Source organism: Microcaecilia unicolor, chromosome 12 (assembly GCF_901765095.1).
Source record: "Microcaecilia unicolor chromosome 12, aMicUni1.1, whole genome shotgun sequence".
Lineage (NCBI taxonomy): Eukaryota > Metazoa > Chordata > Amphibia > Gymnophiona > Siphonopidae > Microcaecilia > Microcaecilia unicolor.
In genome coordinates this window covers 85,675,037-85,700,447 of record NC_044042.1, presented here as the reverse complement: position 1 = coordinate 85,700,447, position 25,411 = coordinate 85,675,037, and the positions used below count along the sequence as shown (strand labels likewise).

Sequence of the window (25,411 nt, the reverse complement as noted above, 5' to 3'; positions counted from 1 at the left end):
TGCGGCTTACATGGGGCAATGGAGGATTAAGTGACTTGCCCAGAGTCACAAGGAGCTGCCTGTGCCTGAAGTGGTAATTGAACTCAGTTCCTCAGGACCAAAGTCCACCACCCTAACCACTAGGCCACTCCTCCAATCAGAATTTACTGCCAACAGGCAGGATGATGTTAGTTCTGCTGGGTGAGCTCAGAGCTAGGGAAGTTCAAGTTTATTAATTAGTTTTACTATCCCGCCCTATGGGGGACCTTCAGAGTGGCGAACAATCTAAAAGTATAAAAAGAAATGGTGGTGAAAAAGACTAAACGAAGATAACATGAGAGGCAAGGGTAGGAGGGGTGAAACTACAATCTCAGACAGGACAGTAGGTAAGGAAACACAAAAAGCATCAGTAAGTACATTATTCTTAAGATCCATCCCAGGAAGTTTGCAGACGAAGGTAGACCAGGAGAGAATTTAGGAACTCATTGAGGGCTGCTAGACTATTACAGCAAAAAGAAACATTTGTACAGACATAGCTTCTAAATTAAAGTAGACCACTGTAAAGGTTAATAAATAAAAACAAAATGGAAAATTAGGTGAAGACCTTTTTATTGAAACCAAAAGCTAAGTATCAGGAAACCAAAAATCAGAAGGTGACAAACAGAAGTTCATGATTTATAACAACTACCCAGTTATTTGTTAAGTCCTTTTTCATTAGTTGCAAAGTATCTTTTATCATTTTAGCATCAAACGTTTTACATTCCTGGATTGTTTTTTAAAATTTCCTCTTAGTATTCTGATCATAAGGTCATTGACACAGTGCTCTGGCCTAGAGGAGAACAGTTTTCAGGACCAGAGCACCGTATCAAAGACCTTATGGTCAGAATAGTAAGAGGAAATTTTTAATTGAACAGATTTGAAATTACAACTTATATGCCATAGGATTCCATCTAGTGGTTCAATGCGATTTACAAAAAAGATTAACCAAGTAAAAGATACTGGGAAGATTACAAATGCAAAGTGAAATTATTGTAATATTATTCTGGTAAATATTTGTGAAACAAATAAGTTTTTAGTTTTTTCCTGAATTTTTCATAGTTGATTTCCCATTTAATATCCATTGGTAATGGATTCCAGACCCACTTGATATGAAAATGAAATTGAAGGGAGCTGGCAGGATCTCTGTGAACCACCCAGCCCTTACCCTTTATTGCAGATTAATGATGGGGAAAAAGAGGGCGTCTCCTGACCTCCTCCATCCTACCATACAGCACTGGTGGCTGTGAGACCGTTGGTGAGGCTGCCACTGGGAGACCAACTGCTGAGAGGCGACGCCTCTCCAGGCTTCTGTGATACCTTTAACCCTCAAAGAATGCAGAGACCTGCTCCAGGAGAAGGGCATGGTACAAGTGGCGTTCTGCAGTATGAATCATATTAGGCGCCTGGAACTTCAATGGCATCTCCTTCCAGTTTGCTCCAGAAAGACCAACAACTATCTGATACGATGCCTGTTAAGTACTTTGGAAATATCTATTTTACATGAAAGTAGTCTCTCTATTACAATAGTCTTTGCTTTCTGTGCTTAAGCCCAAAGTGGTGACTCCTGAAACTTTTTGGCTGGAATGCCAGTTAAGTAATCCTTTTTCAGCGAAGTTGCTTTAAATATTAATTGCCTATTTGGTGCAAAAAGTTTCAAGAAAATGGTTGCTAAAAAAATTCAAAGAAAAAAATTTAAATACTTCAAATAAAAGAGTAGATGAGGTTTTGAGATGTATGAAGTCTTTTCCACCTGCCCGTAGAAAAATTTAGGACTCAATCTTTTATACATAAACTTGTATAGATATTAGTGTGATTTTTTTCAACCACAAGTTTACAGCCGGTAGTGTTATTAGTTTGGAACTTTTACTTATGTTCTAACAGATATACTCTGCTGGGCTCAACAAAGTTTCTTAGGATCTAGGAGCCAACCCATGAATCTAGGAGCCACACTTGTAACGACTAGAATTTTTATTCATTTATGCACATTTATAAATTGCAGATTCATAATGTGCTCAAGATGATGCACAGGGATAGAGCGAATGCTACATACCTGTAGAAGGTATTCTCCGAGGACAGCAGGCTGATTGTTCTCACTGATGGGTGACGTCCGCGGCAGCCCCTCCAATCGGAATCTTCACTAGCAAAAGCCTTTGCTAGCCCTCGCGCGCCGCGCATGCGCGGCCGTCTTCCCGCCCGAAACCGGCTTGAGCCGGCCAGTCTCATGTGTAGCAAGACAAAGACAAGGGAAGACACAACTCCAAAGGGGAGGTGGGCGGGTTTGTGAGAACAAGCAGCCTGCTGTCCTCGGACAATACCTTCTACAGGTATGTAGCATTCGCTTTCTCCGAGGACAAGCAGGCTGCTTGTTCTCACTGATGGGGTATCCCTAGCCCCCAGGCTCACTCAAAACAACAAACATGGTCAATTGGGCCTCGCAATGGCGAGGACATAACTGAGATTGACCTAAAAAATTTACCAACTAACTGAGAGTGGAGCCTGGAACAGAACAAACATGGCCCTCGGGGGGTGGAGTTGGATCCTAAAGCCCAAACAGGTTCTGAAGAACTGACTGCCCGAACCGACTGTCGCGTCGGGTATCCTGCTGCAGGCAGTAATGAGATGTGAATGTGTGGACAGATGACCACGTCGCAGCTTTGCAAATTTCTTCAATAGAGGCTGACTTCAAGTGGGCTACCGACGCAGCCATGGCTCTAACATTATGAGCCGTGACATGACCCTCAAGAGCCAGCCCAGCCTGGGCGAAAGTGAAGGAAATGCAATCTGCTAGCCAATTGGATATGGTGCGTTTCCCCACAGCCACTCCCCTCCTGTTGGGATCAAAAGAAACAAACAATTGGGCGGACTGTCTGTTGGGCTGTGTCCGCTCCAGATAGAAGGCCAATGCTCTCTTGCAGTCCAATGTGTGCAGCTGACGTTCAGCAGGGCAGGAATGAGGACGGGGAAAGAAAGTTGGCAAGACAATTGACTGGTTCAGATGGAACTCCGACACAACCTTTGGCAGGAACTTAGGGTGAGTGCGGAGGACTACTCTGTTATGATGAAATTTGGTGTAAGGGGCCTGGGCTACCAGGGCCTGAAGCTCACTGACTCTACGAGCTGAAGTAACTGCCACCAAGAAAATGACCTTCCAGGTCAAGTACTTCAGATGGCAGGAGTTCAGTGGCTCAAAAGGAGGTTTCATCAGCTGGGTGAGAACGACATTGAGATCCCATGACACTGTAGGAGGCTTGACAGGGGGCTTTGACAAAAGCAAACCTCTCATGAAGCGAACAACTAAAGGCTGTCCTGAGATCGGCTTACCTTCCACATGGTAATGGTATGCACTGATTGCACTAAGGTGAACCCTTACAGAGTTGGTCTTGAGACCAGACTCAGACAAGTGCAGAAGGTATTCAAGCAGGGTCTGTGTAGGACAAGAGCGAGGATCTAGGGCCTTGCTGTCACACCAGACGGCAAACCTCCTCCATAGAAAGAAATAACTCCTCTTAGTGGAATCTTTCCTGGAAGCAAGCAAGATGCGGGAGACACCCTCTGACAGACCCAAAGAGGCAAAGTCTACGCTCTCAACATCCAGGCCGTGAGAGCCAGGGACCGGAGGCTGGGATGCAGAAGCGCCCCTTCGTCCTGCGTGATGAGGGTCGGAAAACACTCCAATCTCCAGGGTTCTTCGGAGGACAACTCCAGAAGAAGAGGGAACCAGATCTGACGCGGCCAAAAAGGAGCAATCAGAATCATGGTGCCTCGGTCTTGCTTGAGTTTCAACAAAGTCTTCCCCACCAGAGGAATGGGAGGATAAGCATACAGCAGACCCTCCCCCCAATCCAGGAGGAAGGCATCCGATGCCAGTCTGCCGTGGGCCTGAAACCTGGAACAGAACTGAGGGACTTTGTGGTTGGCTCGAGATGCGAAAAGATCCACCAAGGGGGTGCCCCACGCTTGGAAGATCTGGCGCACCACTCGGGAGTTGAGCGACCACTCGTGAGGTTGCATAATCCTGCTCAGTCTGTCGGCCAGACTGTTTACGCCTGCCAGATATGTGGCTTGGAGCACCATGCCGTGCCGGCGAGCCCAGAGCCACATGCTGACGGCTTCCTGACACAGGGGGCGAGATCCGGTGCCCCCCTGCTTGTTGACGTAGTACATGGCAACCTGGTTGTCTGTCTGAATTTGGATAATTTGGTGGGACAGCCGATCTCTGAAAGCCTTCAGAGCGTTCCAGATCGCTCGTAACTCCAGAAGATTGATCTGTAGATCGCGTTCCTGGAGGGACCAGCTTCCTTGGGTGTGAAGCCCATCGACATGAGCTCCCCATTCCAGGAGAGACGCATCCGTGGTCAGCACTTTTTGTGGCTGAGGAATTTGGAAAGGACGTCCCAGAGTCAAATTGGACCAAATCGTCCACCAATACAGGGATTCGAGAAAACTCGTGGACAGGTGGATCACGTCTTCTAGATCCCCAGCAGCCTGAAACCACTGGGAAGCTAGGGTCCATTGAGCAGATCTCATGTGAAGGCGGGCCATGGGAGTCACATGAACTGTGGAGGCCATGTGGCCCAGCAATCTCAACATCTGCCGAGCTGTGATCTGCTGGGACGCTCGCACCCGCGAGACGAGGGACAACAAGTTGTTGGCTCTCGCCTCTGGGAGATAGGCGCGAGCCGTCCGAGAATCCAGCAGAGCTCCTATGAATTCGAGTCTCTGCGCCGGGAGAAGATGGGACTTTGGGTAATTTATCACAAACCCCAGTAGCTCCAGGAGGCGAATAGTCATCTGCATGGACTGCAGGGCTCCTGCCTCGGACGTGTTCTTCACCAGCCAATCGTCGAGATATGGGAACACGTGCACCCCCAGCCTGCGAAGTGCTGCTGCTACTACAGCCAAGCACTTTGTGAACACCCTGGGCGCAGAGGCGAGCCCAAAGGATAGCACACAGTACTGGAAGTGACGTGTGCCCAGCTAAAATCGCAGATACTGTCTGTGAGCTGGCAGTATCGGGATGTGTGTGTAGGCATCCTTCAAGTCCAGAGAGCATAGCCAATCGTTTTCCTGAATCATGGGAAGTAGGGTGCCCAGGGAAAGCATCCTGAACTTTTCTTTGACCAGATATTTGTTCAGGGCCCTTTAGGTCTAGGATGGGACGCATCCCCCCTGTTTTCTTTTCCACAAGGAAGTACCTGGAATAGAATCCCAGCCCTTCTTGCCCGGATGGCACGGGCTCGACCGCATTGGCGCTGAGAAGGGCGGAGAGTTCCTCTGCAAGTACCTGCTTGTGCTGGAAGCTGTAAGACTGAGCTCCCGGTGGACAATTTGGAGGTTTCGAGGTCAAATTGAGGGTGTATCCTTGCTGGACTATTTGAAGAACCCACTGATCGGAGGTTATGAGAGGCCACCTTTGGTGAAAAGCTTTCAACCTCCCTCCGACTGGCAGGTCGCCCGGCACTGACACTTGGATGTCGGCTATGCTCTGCTGGAGCCAGTCAAAAGCTCGCCCCTTGCTTTTGCTGGGGAGCCGAGGGGCCTTGCTGAGTCGCACGCTGCTGACGAGAGCGAGCGCGCTGGGGCTTAGCCTGGGCCGCAGGCTGTCGAGAAGGAGGATTGTACCTATGCTTGCCAGAAGAGTAGAGAACAGTCTTCCTTCCCCAAAAAAATCTTCTACCTGTGGAGGTAGAGGCTGAAGGCTGCCGGCGGGAGAACTTGTCGAATGCGGTGTCCCGCTGGTGGAGCTGCTCTACCACCTGTTCGACTTTCTCTCCAAAAATGTTATCCGCACGGCATGCAGCCATGAGAGCCTGCGCATCACCACACCTTGAGCAGCGGCCCTGGACGCAACATCAAAGGTGTCATACACCCCTCTGGCCAGGAATTTTCTGCACGCCTTCAGCTGCCTGACCACCTCCTGAAACGGCTTGGCTTGCTCAGGGGGGAGCGCATCAACCAAGCCCGCCAACTGCCGCACATTGTTCCGCATGTGTATGCTCGTGTAGAGCTGGTAAGACTGAATTTTGGCCACGAGCATAGACGAATGGTAGGCCTTCCTCCCAAAGGAGTCTAAGGTTCTAGAGTCCTTGCCCGGGGGCGCCGAAGCATGCTCCCTAGAACTCTTAGCCTTCTTTAGGGCCAGATCCACAACTCCAGAATCATGAGGCAACTGAGTGCGCATCAGATCTGGGTCCCCATGGATCCGGTACTGGGACTCGATCTTCTTGGGGATGTGGGGATTAGTTAAAGGTTTTGTCCAGTTCGCAAGCAATGTCTTTTTTAGGACATGGTGCAAGGGAACAGTGGACGCTTCCTTAGGTGGAGAAGGATAGTCCAGGAGCTCAAACATTTCAGCCCTGGGCTCGTCCTCCACAACCACCGGGAAGGGGATGGCCGTAGACATCTCCCGGACAAAGGAAGCGAAAGACAGACTCTCAGGAGGAGAAAGCTGTCTTTCAGGAGAGGGAGTGGGATCGGAAGAAAGACCCTCAGACTCCTCATCAGAGAAATATCTGGGGTCTTCTTCCTCTTCCCACGAGGCCTCACCCTCGGTGTCAGACACAAGTTCACGGACCTGTGTCTGCAACCGTGCCCGACTCGACTCCGTGGAGCCACGTCCATGATGGGGGCGTCGAGAGGTAGACTCCCTCGCCCGCATCGGCGAAGCTCCCTCCGCCGACGTAGTCGGGGAGCCTTCCTGGGAGGCGACGGCAGCCGGCACCGCACGCGGCACCGACGCCGGAGACCTCACCTCGGGCGATGGGCCAGCCGGCGCCACGCTCGACGGTACCGGTGGCGCAAGCACCACCGGTACCGGAGGGGTAGGGCGCAACAGCTCTCCCAGAATCTCTGGGAGGACGGCCCGGAGGCTCTCGTTCAGAGCGGCTGCAGAGAAAGGCATGGAGGTCGATGCAGGCGTCGACATCAGAACCTGTTCCGGGCGTGGAGGCTGTTCCGGGCTGTCCAGAGTGGAGCGCATCGACACCTCCTGAACAGAGGGTGAGCGGTCCTCTCGGCGCAGGTGCCTGCTGGGTGCCGACTCCTTCGGCGACCCAGAGCTCTCGGTACCGACATGGGAAGGGGACCGGTGACGATGCTTCTTCGACTTCTTGGGACGAAGCATGTCACCGGAGCTTCCCGGTACCGACGAGGAGGACGTAGAATCCAGCCGTCGCTTCCTCAGGGCCGAGACCGAAGAGGGTCGGTCTCGGGGGGGCTGTACCGCAGGAGCCCTCAGGGTAGGGGGAGACCCACCCGAAGGCTCACCGCCACCAGCAGGGGAATGGACAGCCCTCACCTGCACTCCAGACGAAGCACCACCGTCCGACGACATCAGCAGACGAGGTCCCGGTACCACCGACGTCGATGCAGCTATCCGATGTCTCGGCGCCGATGCAGAGGGCCGATGCCTCGATGCACTCGATGCACTGGCCGCCGAGGTTGAAGGTCTGGACGCTGAAGACGTCGATGCACTCGATACCCCCGGTGCCGATGCCGACGAAGAGCCCGAGAACAAAATGTTCCACTGGGCTAACCTCGCTACCTGAGTCCGCCTTTGCAAAAGGGAACACAGACTACAGGCCTGATGGCGGTGCCCAGCCCCCAGACACTGAAGACACGACGCGTGCCTGTCAGTGAGCGAGATTACCCGGGCGCACTGGGTGCACTTCTTGAAGCCGCTGGAAGGCTTCGATGTCATGGGCGGAAAAATCACGCCGGCGAAATCGAAAGACGAAATGGCGAAATTTGGCACAGAAAAAAGGGAAATTTCGACCGGGGCCTAAGTAAGGCCTACCCCGACGACGAAAGAAAACTTTCCGGGGCGAAAAAACTCGAAGTAAAGGAAGGAAAAACCGAAAGTGGCTAATCCAAATGATTTCTGGATTTCTCACAGAAAAATGTCGAAAACGACGCGCGAGGTCGACTTTCCGGGGCACGAACGGTATAACACAACTGTACCGAGCGCGGAGAAAAGAAGACTGGCCGGCTCAAGCCGGTTTCGGGCGGGAAGACGGCCGCGCATGCGCGGTGCGCATCGGCGCGCGAGGGCTAGCAAAGGCTTTTGCTAGTGAAGATTCCGATTGGAGGGGCTGCCGCGGACGTCACCCATCAGTGAGAACAAGCAGCCTGCTTGTCCTCGGAGAACAATAGTTCTCCCTACAGAATTCAGGCTATGTCCAATGAGTGCATTACACCCAGTGGTGTGCTGGAGCCGGCTCACACCCGCTCGCAAGAGCCGGTTGTTAAATTTTCTTCCGACTTGTGAGCCGGTTGTTAAAACGCAACGAGCCAGCTCTGGCTCTCGTCCCTCCCTCCGGATCCGGTCTCTCACCGACTCCTTAACTTCGAATTCTTCGGGGCAGGCAGTCTTGCCTGCCCGCTGCCAGCGCTGATTCTCCCCCGCTACCGGTTCGTGCTTTAAAAATGGTCACCGATACTTCCAGAGGTGGCTTCGCGAGATTGAAGCACGATCCGGCAGCGGGGGAGAGTCAGTGCTGGCAGCGGGCAGGCAAGACTGCCTGCCCCGAAGAATTCGAAGGACAAGGAGTCAGTGAGGGACCGGATCTGGAGGGAGGGAGAATTCGCTGAACAACTCGGGAGGGGGTGGCATGGGAAAGAAGGGAGTCGCTGGGCATGGATGGATGGAGGGGAGAGAAGGGTCGCTGGGTGCATGCAGGGCAGGGGGAGAGAAGGGTCGCTGGACATGGGTGGATGGAGGGCAGGGGGAGAGAAGGAGAGAGAGAAGAAATGCTGGACATGGATGGAGGGGATGGAAGAGTGAGGAAGGAGATGAGATGAGGGAAAAGGAAGAGAGGAGAAAAACTGCACATGGATGAAGAAAATAGGCAGAAGCTGAGGACCAGAAATGAAGAAGGAGGAAAGGAAAGAAATAAATGGAAAGGAAGCCCTGGAAACGGAGTTAAGAGGACAGATAGCAGCAGAATCGGATACTGGGCCAGCATGATCAGAAAAACAGTCACCAGACAACAAAGATAGAAAAAAAACATTTTATTTTCATTATAGTGTTTGGAATATGTTCACTTTGAGAATCAGGTGCTCAACATTAAAAGTTTATATTTATTTACTTATTTATGGCATTTTATCGCACATTAAACATGAATTAGATTGGAACCTGGGGGTCATTTAATTTTTTTCCCTGGAGTAATGCATTGCCACCCCCCCCAGGCTCTCTCCCCGGCTTTAGCCAGCTCTGCAATTTGGGGGGGGGGGGGGCGCAGAGGGGGACCGGGGAGACAGCCTGTTGTTAAACATTTACCAGCACACCACTGATTACACCCCACAACCTAAAGGGAAGACCCACCCTATGCAGGCAAGATACATCTCCTGCAAGAATTATGGGTTTAGAAAGAAGGAAGGTCCCCTCATTAAAGTCACCACAAGGGCCCCTACTCTGCCAGCAAAGCAGGACACTCCCACAGTTCTGATAACTGTTGCTGCTGAGGTCCATGCCACACGGGATACATATGGTCTTCCTCCAAATAGCTATTGCATACAGACTATGCGTGTGATGAGTAGTGCTGCTTCAACCAGCTCCAAAAAGGCACAGACTGGAAAAGACTCTCAGAAATTGATGGAGCTGTGTTTCCATTGCAAGTGAGACAAAAGGAGCTGGCCATGCTGTTAACACGCTAAGTCCCACAGGCTTCACAATTACAGTCATGATAGGGCATACGGTAGAAGCCTCTCTGCTCCCTCAATCAGGCAATCACTACAAAGGTTCCCCTTTTCTCCATCTGGAAAACCAAAGGTCCCTGAGATTCTATTTACTCCACTGCCCTTGACTGTTCACTGACTTTTTTTTTTAATTTAAATTTTTACCCCCAGAGAGGCATCACTGAACTCTTGGGAGGGGGGTGGGGGGAAGACCAGCCACTGAACTCCCTTCTCTACAAGGATCTAAGGGACCATTGTCAGGGAACACCATGTCTCACCAACACATAAAGCCCTGGGATTTTGTTTTTTGTTTTGGGGGGGGGGGGGGGGGGGGGGTAAAGGACTGCAGACTGATCCCTGATAGCTTCCACAGACCTTGCAGGACCTTGAGGCCACAGGCCGTAAACTACACCCTAGAAAGTCAGGCAAAGAAAACTAAATCCTGTTGCATCAGTATAAACTACAACCATCTACTGGAGGCACAGAATATGGCAAGTTCTGGGACTATACTATTCCTTATACTGCTGGTGATGTCAATGAAAAACCCAGGTTCTCTGCTGCTGTCTGCTAGTAGGGTGGCATAACCCATCAATAAAGACTAATCTTGCAGACTAAGGAAGTTAAATTTTTATCAAAAACTTGTCTTAATTGAAATTGTCATTATCTCTCAAGCCAGCATTTTAAACAGAACCATCTCTATGCAGACTGGATTATAAATGCAAATTTTCACTTTATTTCCTCCCCCCCTCCATAGCCCACAACTCTGAACACCCTATGAATTAGTCAATTCTGTCTTCCTTGTTCCCTTAACACACACTTATCAAGAAATCTCTATCTTCAAATCTTACTTTATGACTTTCAGGCTCCCACAACTACGTTTTACAATATTCAAATAAAGGCTATGAAGTCTTGATGTTAATAAACTCAAAAAGGGGGTCCCAAATATGGGAAACTTATTTCTCACCCTTTCCCCTGCTCGAAACACATGAAGTAACATTTTATAGCAAGCTTCCAAGTAACCTAATTTTTGGTCACATGCCCTTTATCAATGGAAGAGCATTATAACAGAAAGTCTGAGTAAAACAAGACTCACTCCTTACCCAACACTTGGTCGACCGCATGAGCACTCAGCAATTCCTGACTGTGGCTACCCCAGTCCTCCTGGGAGTAATCCTCCATGGTGCTACCATCTGACTCCATCTCCTGATACAGTCCACTGCTATTAATAAGCACAGGCTGGAACGGCTGGAAGGACTGGAAGGGTTGGTAGGACTTGAAGGGTTGAAAAGGCTGTGCGTCCCAGCCCCCCTGACCAAACACCTGCTCCAACTGTTCAAATGTGTAACTGCTCTTCCTCTTTCCAATACCGTGTTCTTTCACTCGACTATAGCACCTGCGAAGAGTCTAAAAAATAAAGAACATCACACATTTCTATAAATTTTAAATACACTTGTGTGCATACCTATAAATGCAATCATAGTTACAAGCAATTTCTGTGGATTTATGTTTCTACTGTTTGTTTACCCTCAGAATGATGATTATTGTCCAGCTATATTCTAAACACTCTCCAGAATATAGGGAACATTCTTCACTTGTCAATAACCAAGAGTTGTTTCCTTCCTAGTTCTCAGATTCACAATAAATAGCCATCACCAAAAACTGAAATTGCAACAATATTTGCTAGCTACCTTCCATTTCCTGAATTTATCCCGATATCAACATTTTCTCCAAAATAATATAAAGGGAACGATCACTCTGTTCTTTATTACATTTCATTCCTTGTCAGCTCTTTCTTGCATCCACCTATTGCCATACCACCGCTGCTACCTTCAGAACTCATCTGGTCTGAAAGCACAGCAAGAAAGAAGAAAATGGACATATCAGACGGCTACAGGTAAGGTAAACTGCACTACTGGCTATCCACATTAATCCTCTCCCATTTAGTAGCAGTACTGAAATGATAATCTGAACAGGAAGCACAAGGTAAAATTATGTATCATACCTGATAATTTTCTTTCCATTAATCATAGCTGATCAATCCATAGCCTGGTGGGTTGTGTCCATCTACCAGCAGGTGGAGATAGAGAGCAAACTCTTGCCTCCCTATATGTGGTCATGTGCTGCAGGAAACTCCTCAGTATGTCGATATCAAAGCTCCATCCGCAGGACTCAGCACTTAGAGAATTACACCCACAAAGGGACACTCTGCCCAGCTCACCACCGCCGAAACGGGGGAGGGGAATTAACCCAGCTCATCCCCAAACAAGTGGGGGAGGGGAATCCGTCCAGCTCATCCCCGCGGAGCGGGGGAGGGACACCACCCCGCCGATGCGGGGGGATCTGGCTTATCCTGCAACCGCAACAGGAGCTGACTGACCCTAACACCGCCGAAGCGGGAGGGGTACAAAGCTGCCCTACAGCCGCACGAAGCGGGAGGGAGTGCCGGCAGAATTTAAGTCTCAATCCAGCCCCGTAAAACGGAGGGGAGAGGAATGCAGCAGCTCACTGTAACACAAACTCGTCTCAACTCTTGAAGAATCCAAGTGAAAAAACTTGAACACGAAGTCCTTCTGAAGTAACTGAAGACTAAACTTGAACCTAAAATTCAACCAGAATATAAACAGTACAGATATCTGGGAGGGGCTATGGATTGATCAGCTATGATTAATGGAAAGAAAATAATCAGGTATGATACATAATTTTACCTTCCATATCATCAAGCTGATCAATCCATAGACTGGTGGGATGTACCGAAGCAGTACTCACCCAGGGCGGGACATTGAAATCCCTGACCTCAACACTGAAGCTCCAAACCGGGCCTCCGCCCGAGCAGCCAGAGTCAAGCGGTAATGCTTGGAGAATGTATGGACCGATGCCCAAGTTGCCGCCTTGCATATCTCTGCCAAGGAGACGGACCCGGCCTCTGCCATCGAGGCCGCCTGAGCTCTAGTGGAGTGAGCCTTCAGCTGGATAGGCGGCACCTTCCCCGCGGCCACATAAGCCGCTGCAATGGCTTCCTTGACCCATCTTGCCACTGTAGGCTTAGCAGCCTGCAGACCCTTACGAGGACCTGCAAACAGGACAAACAGATGATCCGATTTCCGGAAATCATTGGTCACTTCCAAGTATCTGATGATAACTCGTCTCACATCCAGATATTTGAGAGCAGAGAATTCCTCTGGGTAGTCCTCCCTACGAAAGGAAGGGAGACAGAGCTGCTGATTCACATGGAAGCGAGAAACAATCTTGGGCAGGAAGGAAGGCACTGTGCGAATAGTCACTCCTGCCTCAGTGAACTGCAGAAAAGGCTCTCGACATGAGAGTGCCTGGAGCTCGGAAACTCTTCTGGCTGAAGTGATAGCCACCAAAAAGACTGCTTTCAACGTCAGGTCTTTCAGAGATGCCCTCGACAAGGGTTCAAAAGGCGGCTTCTGCAATGCTCTTAGCACCAGGTTGAGATTCCACGCAGGCACCACTGAGTGCAGAGGAGGGCGCAGGTGATTAACTCCCTTGAGAAAGCGCACCACATCTGGCTGCGAAGCCAGGGAAACACCCTTCAGGCGGCCCCTGAAGCAAGCCAGAGCCGCTACCTGGACTTTAAGGGAACTGAGCGACAGGCCTCTCTCCAGACCTTCTTGCAGGAACGCCAACACTGAAGAAATTGGAGCAGTGAAGGGAGAAAGTGAGCCTGCTTCACACCACACTGCAAAGATACGCCAAACCCTGGCGTAAGCAGTAGAAGTAGAGCGCTTCCTCGCTCTCAGCATAGTGGCGATGACCTTGTCTGAGAAGCCCTTCTTTCTCAGACGCTGCCGCTCAATAGCCAGGCTGTAAGACCAAAGGGGGAGGGATCCTCCATCACCACGGGACCCTGGTGTAACAGGCCCTGCTCCACTGGCAGCCGCAGAGGATCGTCGACTGAGAGCCTGATCAAGTCCGCATACCAGGGACGTCTGGGCCAATCCGGACCCACCAGGATTATCCGGCCTGGATGCTTTGCCACCCGGTCTAGCACCCTGCCCAACATGGGCCAGGGCGGGAACACATAGAGAAGCTCTTGTGTCGGCCACTGTTGGAGAAGAGCATCTACTCCCAGGGATCGAGGGTCCCGTCCTCTGCTGAAAAAGCGCGGCACTTGGCAATTGGCCGATGACGCCATCAGATCTAGGCTCGGCTGGCCCCAGCGCTTCGTGATGTCCAAGAACGCCTGAGCAGATAGCTGCCACTCTCCGGGCTCCAAGGTATGGCGACTGAGAAAGTCCGCCTTGACATTCATGACTCCGGCAATGTGGGCCGCTGATAGCTGTTCCAGGTTCGCTTCCGCCCACTGGCATAGATTCATGGCCTCCTTGGCTAGAGGGGCGCTCTTGGTACCTCCCTGGCGGTTGACATAGGCCACAGCAGTGGCATTGTCCGACAGGACCCGTACTGGCTTCAACGCCAGTACCGGGATGAACTCCACAAGCGCCAACCGAATGGCTCTGAGTTCCAGGAGGTTGATAGACCACTTTGCCTCTGCAGGAGACCAGAGCCCCTGCGCTGTCCTTCCCAAGCAGTGGGCTCCCCAGCCCGACAAAGAAGCGTCCGTCGTGACAACAATCCACTCCGGGGTCACCAGAGGCATTCCTGCAGACAACTTGTCTGTCTGCGTCCACCAGCTCAGCGCCTTGCGCACTGCTGGGTCCAAGGGAAGGCGCACAGCATAATCCTCTGACATCGGAGTCCAGCGCTGCAGCAGAGAGTGTTGTAGTGGTCTCATATGAGCCCTGGCCCAGGGCACTACTTCCATCGTGGCCGTCATAGAGCCCAACAGCTGCACATAGTCCCAAGCCCGAAGAGGAGAGGCTAGTAGGAACTGGTCCACCTGAGCCTGAAGCTTGACAATCTGATTGTCTGGCAGGAACACTCTGCCCACTTGGGTGTCGAATCGAACTCGCAGATACTCCAGGGACTGAGTTGGGCGCAGCTGGCTTTTCTCCCAGTTGATGATCCACCCCAGGGAGCTCAAAAGAGCAACCACCCGGTTCACAGCTTTGCCGCACTCTGCATAAGAGGGGGCTCGGATCAACCAGTCGTCCAGATAAGGATGGACTTGTACTCCTTCCTTCCTCAGGAAGGCCGCGATGACCACCATTACTTTGGAGAAGGTCCGCGGAGCAGTAGCCAACCCGAACGGGAGGGCTCTGAACTGGAAGTGTCGGCCCAGGACTGCAAAACGCAGAAAGCGTTGATGAGGAGGCCAGATGGGAATATGCAAGTACACTTCCTTGATGTCCAAGGATGCCAGGTACTCCCCTGCCTTCACTGCCGCTATAACAGAGCGGAGAGTCTCCATGCGAAAGTGCCGAACTTTCAAGGCCCGATTGACCCCTTTGAGGTCGAGGATAGGCCGTACAGAACCTCCTTTCTTTGGTACCACAAAGTAAATGGAGTAACACCCCTTGCCAAGCTGATTTTCTGGCACCGGAACGACCACACCCAGGCGGATCAGATTGTCCAAGGTCTGCTGCACTGCCACAGCTTTGACCGGAGACTTGCAGGGAGAGAGTACAAACCCGTCTCTTAAGGGTCGGCAGAACTCTAGCTTGCAGCCGTCTCTGATGACTTCCAGCACCCAAGCGTCTGAAGTTATTGTGGTCCACTCGCCCAGAAACGAGGACAGCCGTCCTCCAATCTGCACTGGGGCGTGGACCAAGGCCCCGTCATTGGGTACGAGACCCTGGGGGAGGACCGGAGGGAGCACCTCCGGGACGGCGGTCTCTGCGAAAGGAATGCTGCTTGGGGGAGAAGTTCCTCTTGAAGGAAGAGGGGGCAGAGGAGCCCGACCTGCCCGGGCGGTACCGACGGGCTTCCTGAAACCGTCCTCTGGAGGTACCGGGGCGAGTACTAGCCCGAGCCCTGACCTCTGGTAACTTCTTGCCCTTAGACGTGCCGAGATCGGTCACGATTTTGTCCAGCTTGACCCCAAAGAGCAGCTTGCCTTTAAAAGGCAACCTAGCCAGGCGGGATTTAGAGGCGTGGTCAGCAGACCAATGCTTCAGCCAAAGCCACCGCCGCGCAGAGATTGTCTGAGCCATGCCTTTAGCTGAGGCCCTCAAGTCATCATACAGCAAGTCTGCCAAATAGGCTAAGCCCGATTCCAGGGCCGGCCAATCAGCCCTCAAGGAATGATCCGAGGGGGAAGCCCGCTGCACCATAGTCAGGCACGCCCTGGCCACATAGGAGCCGCAAACTGAGGCCTGCAAACTTAAAGCAGCCGCCTCAAAGGACGACCTTAAGGCCGCCTCCAATCTTCTGTCTTGGGCGTCCTTTAGGGCCGTGCCACCTTCCACCGGCAACGCCGTTTTCTTAGTCACCGCAGTGATTAAAGAATCCACGGTAGGCCACAGATAGGCCTCACGTTCACTTTCAGGCAAAGGATAGAGGCGGGACATAGCCCTAGCCACTTTAAGGCTCGCTTCCGGGACATCCCATTGAGCCGAAATTAAGGTGTGCATGGCATCATGCACGTGGAAGGTTCTAGGCGGGCGCTTCGTCCCCAGCATAATGGCAGAGCCAACAGGGGCTGAAGGAGAGACGTCCTCCGGAGAGGAAATCTTCAAAATGCCCATGGCCACTAACAGGTTGGGCAAATCCTCTGAGCTAAAGAGCCGCGCTGCAGAGGGGTCATCCGCTCCATCTGAGCGGGGATCCGTCTCCTCCAAGGAATCCGCAAAGGACCGTTGGGAGAACTCAGATACGCTGCCCTCATCTACATCGGAGGAGACAAAGTCCTCCAAGGCCTGGGAATCAACCCGAGGGCGTTTACCTCCAGGGGCCTCAACCTCTTTACCAGACGAGGGAGCAGGGGCAGCGTTTTGCATAAGGAAGGCCTGATGCAGCAGCAAAACAAACTCGGGGGAGAAACCCCCCAGACTGTGCACTTCCGCAGCCTGGGCTACAGCCCTAGACGCACCCTCAACCGGCGCTCGCAAGAGCGGGGGACAGACATGCTGTGCATCCAAGATGGCGTCCGGCGCGACACTCCGCGAAGGAGCCGCGCGGGAAGAACGGCGCTTAACTTTAGCCGCTTTTGTGCCGTCGCCCAAATTAAGGGCGTTCATGGCATTAATGTCTCCTACCTCAAGGGCGGCTCAAGAAGAAGCCGTCCGAGCCGCGTGGCAGGCCAAGATGGCGGAGGCGAGCAGCGGGGGATGGGCGTTTATGGCGGGAAAAACCGCCACACCGGAGGAAGGACCGGGACACTCATCGGTCACGAAACTGTCACCCAACAAGGGCGAATCAGACTTTAAGACCCCCGCATCCCCTCTAGAAGCGCCCAAGCGATCCGGGGAGCGACTCTTTGCGCCCTCGCCCTCCGACGCCATATGCCACGTGGAGATCAATCGGGGAACCCCCTGCCCGCTATAAAAAGGTAAAAATTACCTGCTTTCCGCTCCGAGCTGTAACGACCTGGTGTCCCAGTGAGTAGCTGCAATAAACGTTTAAATAAACGTCGAAATAAACGCCTTTAAGGACGTTCAAAATTTTTTTTTTTTTTTTAACGGAGCCAGCGGGAGGGGGGAGAAAAGGAGGGACCTGGCGCCACCAGGTTTGCACTTGCTCAAGAAGAGCCCTCAACCCCAGGCACTCAACAAAACCTAAAAATTAGGCTTGGAGGCCTAGCCAGAGCTGCTGCTGTGTGTGACCACCACCTGCTGAGATAGAGAACATACAGAGGAGTTTCCGGCAGCACATGACCACATATAGGGAGGCAAAAGTTTGCTCTCTATCTCCACCTGCTGGTAGATGGACACAACCCACCAGTCTATGGATTGATCAGCTTGATGATATGGAACATTCAGTTCTCTCAGCAGCTCTGGGATAAAGAGTCAAATTAAGGCATTAGAAAACTAGGCACATGACTAGGGCTCAAATGTTTAAAGAGGCGTTGTGAGATGTGCGCCGTTCAGGAGGTTGGGGTTGCCAACTGTCTTTTTATTTATTTTTTTTTTAACTGTACATGTTCACAGATTTTTGCACCAATATATTTAAGACAGAAGGATGGCTAAATAATCTGAACATGTTTCAGTTTAGACCTCTATAGCCCTCCAGTCTTCCCAACCTGTGTGAATAGGCTTGAGCTGCCTACTTCTAGTGTTACTAGCGGCAGAGACTAAGGTTAAGAACTATCCAGTAGGAAAGGGAGGAGATGATCCAAAGGGAAACTCCTGCACTGTACAACCAACTTGATATACCGCCCATCGCACCTTGGTGCTGCTAAGTGGTTTACAATAATAAAACTTATATAGAGAGGATAGATTAAAAAAAAAAAAAAAGGAGAGAGGTCTTTTAGACAAGATTAACCGGACAGTGGGTCAGAGGAAGTAGAAGGTATTGAGTGGTGACCAAGTTAAATAGCCAGGTCTTAATTCAATTTTTAAGTTTGCCAAAGGAGGGTTCTGTTTTACTGTCAAGTAGTAGAGCATTCCATAATTGAGGTCTTACATAATAGATGCCACATGCCAGACTGCATTCAAAGTGAAGCTGTATGTGGGAAGGAAGATATAAAATTATTTGCTGGGGAAAGCACAGGACTCGTAAAGGGGTATAAGGAATTATGAGATTTGAGAGATAGCTGGGGGCTGATCATGACAATCTGTTGAACACTAGGAGTTACAATTTTGAACTTAATACTTACAGAAATAGGAGGCCAATGTTCAAACACAAGGAGGTATAACAATCAAAACAGGAAGCACTGTGGAGGAGTTTAACTGCAGTAGATTGGAACAAGTTGCAGACACTTGAGAGTAGAGAGGCAGCTTACAGTACATAATTACAATAGTCAAGAATTGAGAAGACCAGATCTATGATAAATAAATGACGTGAAAGAGGCAGATAAGATCTGATTGGATAGATTTGGTATAGGATAGTGGCTCCCAAAACCTGGTCCTGGAGGTGCCCCAGCCAATCACGTTTTCGGGATATCCACAATGAATATTCATGAGAGAGGTCTGCATGCAGTGGAGGCAGTGCATAAAAATCTCTCTCATGAATATTCATTGTGGATATCCTGAAAACCAAACTGGCTGGAGTCCTCCAGGACCAGGTTTGGGAGCCACTGGTAGGGCAAAAAAAAAAAAAAAAAGGAGCGAATAATAGCATCTACCTGATTTTTGAAGGACAGCCTGGAGTCAAAGACCGCACCCAGAATTTCAATGAATCCTAAAAGACAATGATTTGACCTGAGATAGAGGTCAGATGAGTTTGGCAGAACAAAGATTTGGAAAATATATAGCTTTGCACTTTGACACGATGACAAATAATAGAAGCTGTTTTTGAAGCCAAATAGAGACTAATAGTGGGCAGATCTCTAGACATCAATGAATATATGAACCGGTACCGGAGGGGAAGGGCGCAACAGCTCTCCCAGGCTCTCTGGGAGAACGGCCCGGAGACTCTCGTGCAGGGCGGCTGTGGAGAAAGACATGGAAGCCGATGCAGGCATCAAAGTCAGAGTCTGTTCCGGGCGTGGAGGCTGTTCCGGGCTGTCCAAGGTGGAGCGCATCGACACCTCCTGAACAGAGGGTGAGCGGTCCTCCCGGTGCCGATGCCTACTGGGTGCCGACTCCCTCGGCGACCCAGAGCTCTCGGTACCGACGCGGGAAGGAGACCGGTGTCGATGCTTCTTTGACTTTTTCAAACTAAGCATGTCACCGGAACTTCCCGGTACCGACAAGGAGGACGTAGAATCCAACCGTCGCGTCCTCGGGGTCGAGGCCGAAGGTCGGTCTCGGGGGGGGGGGGGGGGGGGGCTGTACCGCAGGAGCCCTCAGGGTAGGGGGAGACCCACCCGAAGGCTCACCGCCACCAGCAGGGGAATGGACAGCCCTCACCTGCACTCCAGTCGAAGCACCACCGCCCGACGACATCAGCACTAGTGGACGTCCCGGTACCACTGACACCGCCTTCCGATGTCTCGGTACCAACGATGCAGAGGGTCGATGCCTCGATGCAATCGATACAGTCGCCGCCGAGGTCAGAGGTCTTGACGCTGTCGATGCACTCGATACTCCCGGTGCTGTTGCCGACGAAGAGCCCGAGAACAACACGTTCCACTGGGCCAATCTCGCTACCTGAGTCCTTTTTTGTAATAGGGAGCAAAGACTACAGGCCTGCGGGCGGTGCCCAGCCCCCAGACACTGAAGACATGACGCGTGCCTATCAGTGAGCGAGATTACCCGGGCGCACTGGGTGCACTTCTTGAAACCGCTGGGAGACTTCGATGACATGGGCGGAAAAATCACACCGGCGAAATCAAAACTCGTAATTGCGGTAAGGCACCAAAAAGAGGGGGAGAAAAAACTCGACCCGAGGCCTCAAAAGGGCTACCCCGAAAACGAAAGAAAACTTAATGGGGCAAAAAACTGGAAATACGGGAAGGGGAAAAAGACCAAAAGGCCTTTCTCCGAAATCCCTTTTTTTTTTTTTTCTTCTAAGAAGCGAAAAGTCAAAAAGACGCGCGAGGGTCAACTTAAGGGGCGCGAACAGCGCAAACACGACCATACCGAGCGCGGACAAAAGAAGACTGACGAACACGAGCCGGTTCGGGCGGGAAGACGGCTGCGCATGCGCGGTGCGCATGGGCGCGCGAAGACTAGCAAAGGCCTTTGCTAGTGAAGTTTCTGATTGGAGGGGCTGCCGTGGACGTCACCCATCAGTGAGAACAAGCAGCCTGCTTGTCCTCGGAGAAACAAGGATTGCGCGAATTATATTTAAAATGTATTTTAAATAGACGGAGCAAGTACCCACCTCCCGCTATGACGTAGCGTATATGAAACAGAAAAGCAAAATACAACAAAATCCTTGTTAGAAGGGGTGGAACAGGACGCTAAATTAAGAGCAAAGGAAAAAGAAATGGAAGGTGTAAAAATTGAAAAAACTAACCTGAAATGCCTGAAACACGATTTGGTCCGTGTGACGAACCGAACGTAAAGTGATTGGCTATATTACAAAAGTGGTCTGCAAAAAAAAAAAAAAAAAAAAAAAAAAATATATATATATATATATATATATATATATAAAAAGCAGCATTAATGAAAATTGGAGGGGAAAGAAAAGGAAAAGGGGCTAAAAAAACTCTTTAAATACAGCGAAGCATGAGAACCAAATGAATAACAAGGAAAACTATGAAATACCTTGAAAAAGAACTTTCGTGGTAAGTTTGTCCGTAGTGGGTCACTAGGAGCGCAGCATGGAACGTGAAAAAAATTTTCAGACTGATAGTGTGTTTTAAAAAGGAAAAAATGGCACCAAAAAGGAAATGACATCAGAAGTCAAAGGGCAAGAACGAAAAAGTTTGTAAACAATGCTTGAAACCTACACAAATAATATATAAACAAAAAGGAACCTGAGTCTCTACGCTCAAGAGAAACCTTATTGAAACACTAGATGAATAGGTGAAGTACTTCCTAGGTGAAATGTCAATCCCAGAGAAAAGGGCTGATAGTGGGGTTCCTCGGGGGTCTGTGCAGGGACCACTGCTTTTTAACATATCTATAAATGATTAAGAGATGGGAGTAACTAGTGAGGTAATTAAATTTGCTGACGACACAAAGTTATTCAAAGTTGTTAAATCGCGAGAGGATTGTGAAAAATTACAAGAGGACCTTACAAGACTGAGCGTCTAAATGGCAGATGACGTTTAATGTGAGCAAGTGCAAAGTGATGCATATGGGAAAGAGGAACCCAAACTATAGCTACATAATGCAAGGTTCCACTTTAGGAGTCACCGACCAAGAAAGGGATCTAGGTGTCGTTGTTGATGATACGCTGAAATGCTCTGCTCGGTGTGCTACGGCGGCTAAGAAAGCAAATAGAATGTTAGGTATTATTAGGAAAGTAATGGAAAACAAAAGTGAGGACGTTATAATGCCTTTGTATTGGTCCATGGTGTGACTGCACCTCGAATATTGTGTTCAATTCTAGTCGCCACATCTCAAAAAAAGAAATAGTGGAATTAGAATAGGTACAGAGAAGGGCAATGAAAATGATAAAGGGGATGGAACAACTTCCCTGTGAGGAAAGGCTGAAATGTCTAGGGCTCTTAAGCTTGGAGAAGAGACGGCTGAGGGGGGATATGATAGAGGTCTATAAAATAATGAGTGGAGTGGAACGGGTTAGACGTGAATCGTTTGTTTACTCTTTCCAAAAATACTAGGACACATGCGATGAAGCTGCAAAGTAGTAAATTTAATACGCATCGGAGAAATTTTTTCTTCACTCAACGTGTAATTAAACTCTGGAATTCAATGCCAGAGAATGTGGTAAAGACGGTTAACTTAGCGGGGTTTAAAAAGGGTCTGGACGGCTTCCTAAAGGAAAAGTCCATAGACCATTATTAAATTGATTTGGGAAAACCCACTGCTTATTTCTGGGATAAGCAGGATAAAAAGAGCTTGTCTGGGATCTTGCCAGGTATTTGTGACCTGGATTGGCCACTGTTGGAAACAGGATACTGGGCTTGATGCCCAGTGTGGCAATACTTATATGTACAAACTTATGAGACAGGGCTTTGTTGCTCCTCAAAATGGAGGGTGGAGGAAACTGAGGAGATGAGTTCTTATGAAAGATCCAGACCACCGACGGATTTTCTCCTGGAGGCAAGGGGTCTGCACCGGTCTCTGAAGGGTCTTGGTCCTCCCACGGTCTCTCTGCCAGTCCCTCCTCCTCCTCTTCCAGGGAGGGCATCTCCAACTCTGGTTCCAAAGCTAAGTCCTCTTCTGGATCCCAGCAGACTCGAGCCCTTTTTACAGGAGCTAAGGGTCTAGAGGAGGAATCTCCCACCGCCCCTGCTCCAACACCTGCCTTCTTCAGCAAGAAAGTCTGGTACATCTGGAGGACAAACTCAGAGGAAAAACCACCCTCCTGAGAACCTCCAAACTGTACAAGGGACACTGCCACCGCCTAACCTGAAGGCTGAGAGCAGACCTGATCTGCAGGACCTGCTGCTGCTGACAAGATGGCAGGCTTCCCACCAAAACCAAAGGGCCAGCCTCCTCCGTGGAACGGGAGGGTGCTGAGGAAGGGGAGGGCACTGAGGAAAGCGCGGCCACTGAAGTGACTGGAAGAGGTGCCGCTGTCATATCAAGCACCGTGCAGAATTTTCAGGTCCCGAGCACGCCCACTCCCCGACACAGGCAGACGCTATATTTTTTAAAAAACTTTTCAGCCATAGCATTGCGGAACCGCTCTCTCCGCGCCCTTTTTTTTTTTTAAACAGCCGCTCCAACGCGGGAGGAACCAGGGAAGGCAGAGAGAAAAAAAACCCACGACGGATCAGCTTGCTCATTCGTGCCCCAGGGAACTTTTTTTTTTTTTTTTAAATAGCTGCTCGGAGGCAGGAGGGACTGAGGAAGCCAGAAACAAACAACTAGACCACGACGGAGCTGCTTGCTCGTTCATGCCTCGGGGAGAGGTTTTTTATTTTTTAGAAATAGAACTAGAATGTGGCTGCCTCTACCAAAAGCTACACACCTTTCCTCCGAAAGGGTGAGCTCTTCCCTGCACAGCAAAGGGAGATGGGGAGGAAGGGGAGAGGGACCCGGGGACCCCCAAGTGTAGCACCCCAGAAGCTGGACAGTAAAGACTCCTACCTACTTTCGCCTCTAGAAATATAATCCCCGGGTACAAAAGGTTTTTTTTTTTTAACTAAAGAAATAGAGAGACAGGCTCACCTCCTTCCACCTGCTGGAGACTGAGAATACTGAGTCTAGGGTCACATGGCCAGGGCTCTTATTGGCTTTCTAGAGTCAGAAGTTCTCAGTCCACCTGCTGGAAGGAGTGCACAACCCATCAGTTCAATCCTGGGCCGGTCCAGAGGGATGCTAAGGAATCGCAAATGCTACTGTGAAAGGATGAAAAGGTCAAAAAGGATACATAATAGGCAGAGTGGATGATGGGGGCAGAGGCTGGAAGAGAAATAGACATACAGTGGGGGAAATAAGTATTTGATCCCTTGCTGATTTTGTAAGTTTGCCCACTGACAAAGACATGAGCAGCCCATAATTGAAGGGTAGGTTATTGGTAACAGTGAGAGATAGCACATCACAAATTAAATCCGGAAAATCACATTGTGGAAAGTATATGAATTTATTTGCATTCTGCAGAGGGAAATAAGTATTTGATCCCTCTGGCAAACAAGACCTAATACTTGGTGGCAAAACCCTTGTTGGCAAGCACAGCGGTCAGACGTCTTCTGTAGTTGATGATGAGGTTTGCACACATGTCAGGAGGAATTTTGGTCCACTCCTCTTTGCAGATCATCTCTAAATCATTAAGAGTTCTGGGCTGTCGCTTGGCAACTCGCAGCTTCAGCTCCCTCCATAAGTTTTCAATGGGATTAAGGTCTGGTGACTGGCTAGGCCACTCCATGACCCTAATGTGCTTCTTCCTGAGCCACTCCTTTGTTGCCTTGGCTGTATGTTTTGGGTCATTGTCATGCTGGAAGACCCAGCCACGACCCATTTTTAAGGCCCTGGCGGAGGGAAGGAGGTTGTCACTCAGAATTGTACGGTACATGGCCCCATCCATTCTCCCATTGATGCGGTGAAGTAGTCCTGTGCCCTTAGCAGAGAAACACCCCCAAAACATAACATTTCCACCTCCATGCTTGACAGTGGGGACGGTGTTCTTTGGGTCATAGGCAGCATTTCTCTTCCTCCAAACACGGCGAGTTGAGTTCATGCCAAAGAGCTCAATTTTTGTCTCATCTGACCACAGCACCTTCTCCCAATCACTCTCGGCATCATCCAGGTGTTCACTGGCAAACTTCAGACGGGCCGTCACATGTGCCTTCCGGAGCAGGGGGACCTTGCGGGCACTGCAGGATTGCAATCCGTTATGTCGTAATGTGTTACCAATGGTTTTCGTGGTGACAGTGGTCCCAGCTGCCTTGAGATCATTGACAAGTTCCCCCCTTGTAGTTGTAGGCTGATTTCTAACCTTCCTCATGATCAAGGATACCCCACGAGGTGAGATTTTGCGTGGAGCCCCAGATCTTTGTCGATTGACAGTCATTTTGTACTTCTTCCATTTTCTTACTATGGCACCAACAGTTGTCTCCTTCTCGCCCAGCGTCTTACTGATGGTTTTGTAGCCCATTCCAGCCTTGTGCAGGTGTATGATCTTGTCCCTGACATCCTTAGACAGCTCCTTGCTCTTGGCCATTTTATAGAGGTTAGAGTCTGACTGATTCACTGAGTCTGTGGACAGGTGTCTTTCATACAGGTGACCATTGCCGACAGCTGTCTGTCATGCAGGTAACGAGTTGATTTGGAGCATCTACCTGGTCTGTAGGGGCCAGATCTCTTACTGGTTGGTGGGGGATCAAATACTTATTTCCCTCTGCAGAATGCAAATAAATTCATATACTTTCCACAATGTGATTTTCCGGATTTAATTTGTGATGTGCTATCTCTCACTGTTACCAATAACCTACCCTTCAATTATGGGCTGCTCATGTCTTTGTCAGTGGGCAAACTTACAAAATCAGCAAGGGATCAAATACTTATTTCCCCCACTGTAGCCTATGAGGGTAAGAACAGCTGAAAGGTAACATGGGCTCTGATGGGGGGGAGGGGTGGAAGTTGCTAAGAAAGAGGGACATGATCTGAGAAAGAGAAAGAACAAGCTTCAGAGTGGAGAGGAGCTCTGCAAAACTAAGAAAGCAAGGCGCTGA

The 25,411-nt window shown here is 50.1% G+C and overlaps 1 protein-coding gene across 2 annotated transcripts in view; it reads right to left on the bottom strand.

Annotated features, from left to right (window-relative positions):
- MSANTD2 (Myb/SANT DNA binding domain containing 2) overlaps positions 1–25,411 on the bottom strand; it is a 101,073-nt gene that overhangs the window by 26,344 nt on the left and 49,318 nt on the right. Inside the window, exon 2 of one of the 2 annotated variants that reach the window (XM_030221417.1) lies at positions 10,794–11,097. In XM_030221417.1, the coding sequence (XP_030077277.1) occupies positions 10,794–11,097 (304 nt within the window). Of the gene's footprint in view, positions 1–10,793; positions 11,098–25,411 lie in introns of those variants that run through there. The other variant, XM_030221418.1, reaches the window with a different exon arrangement.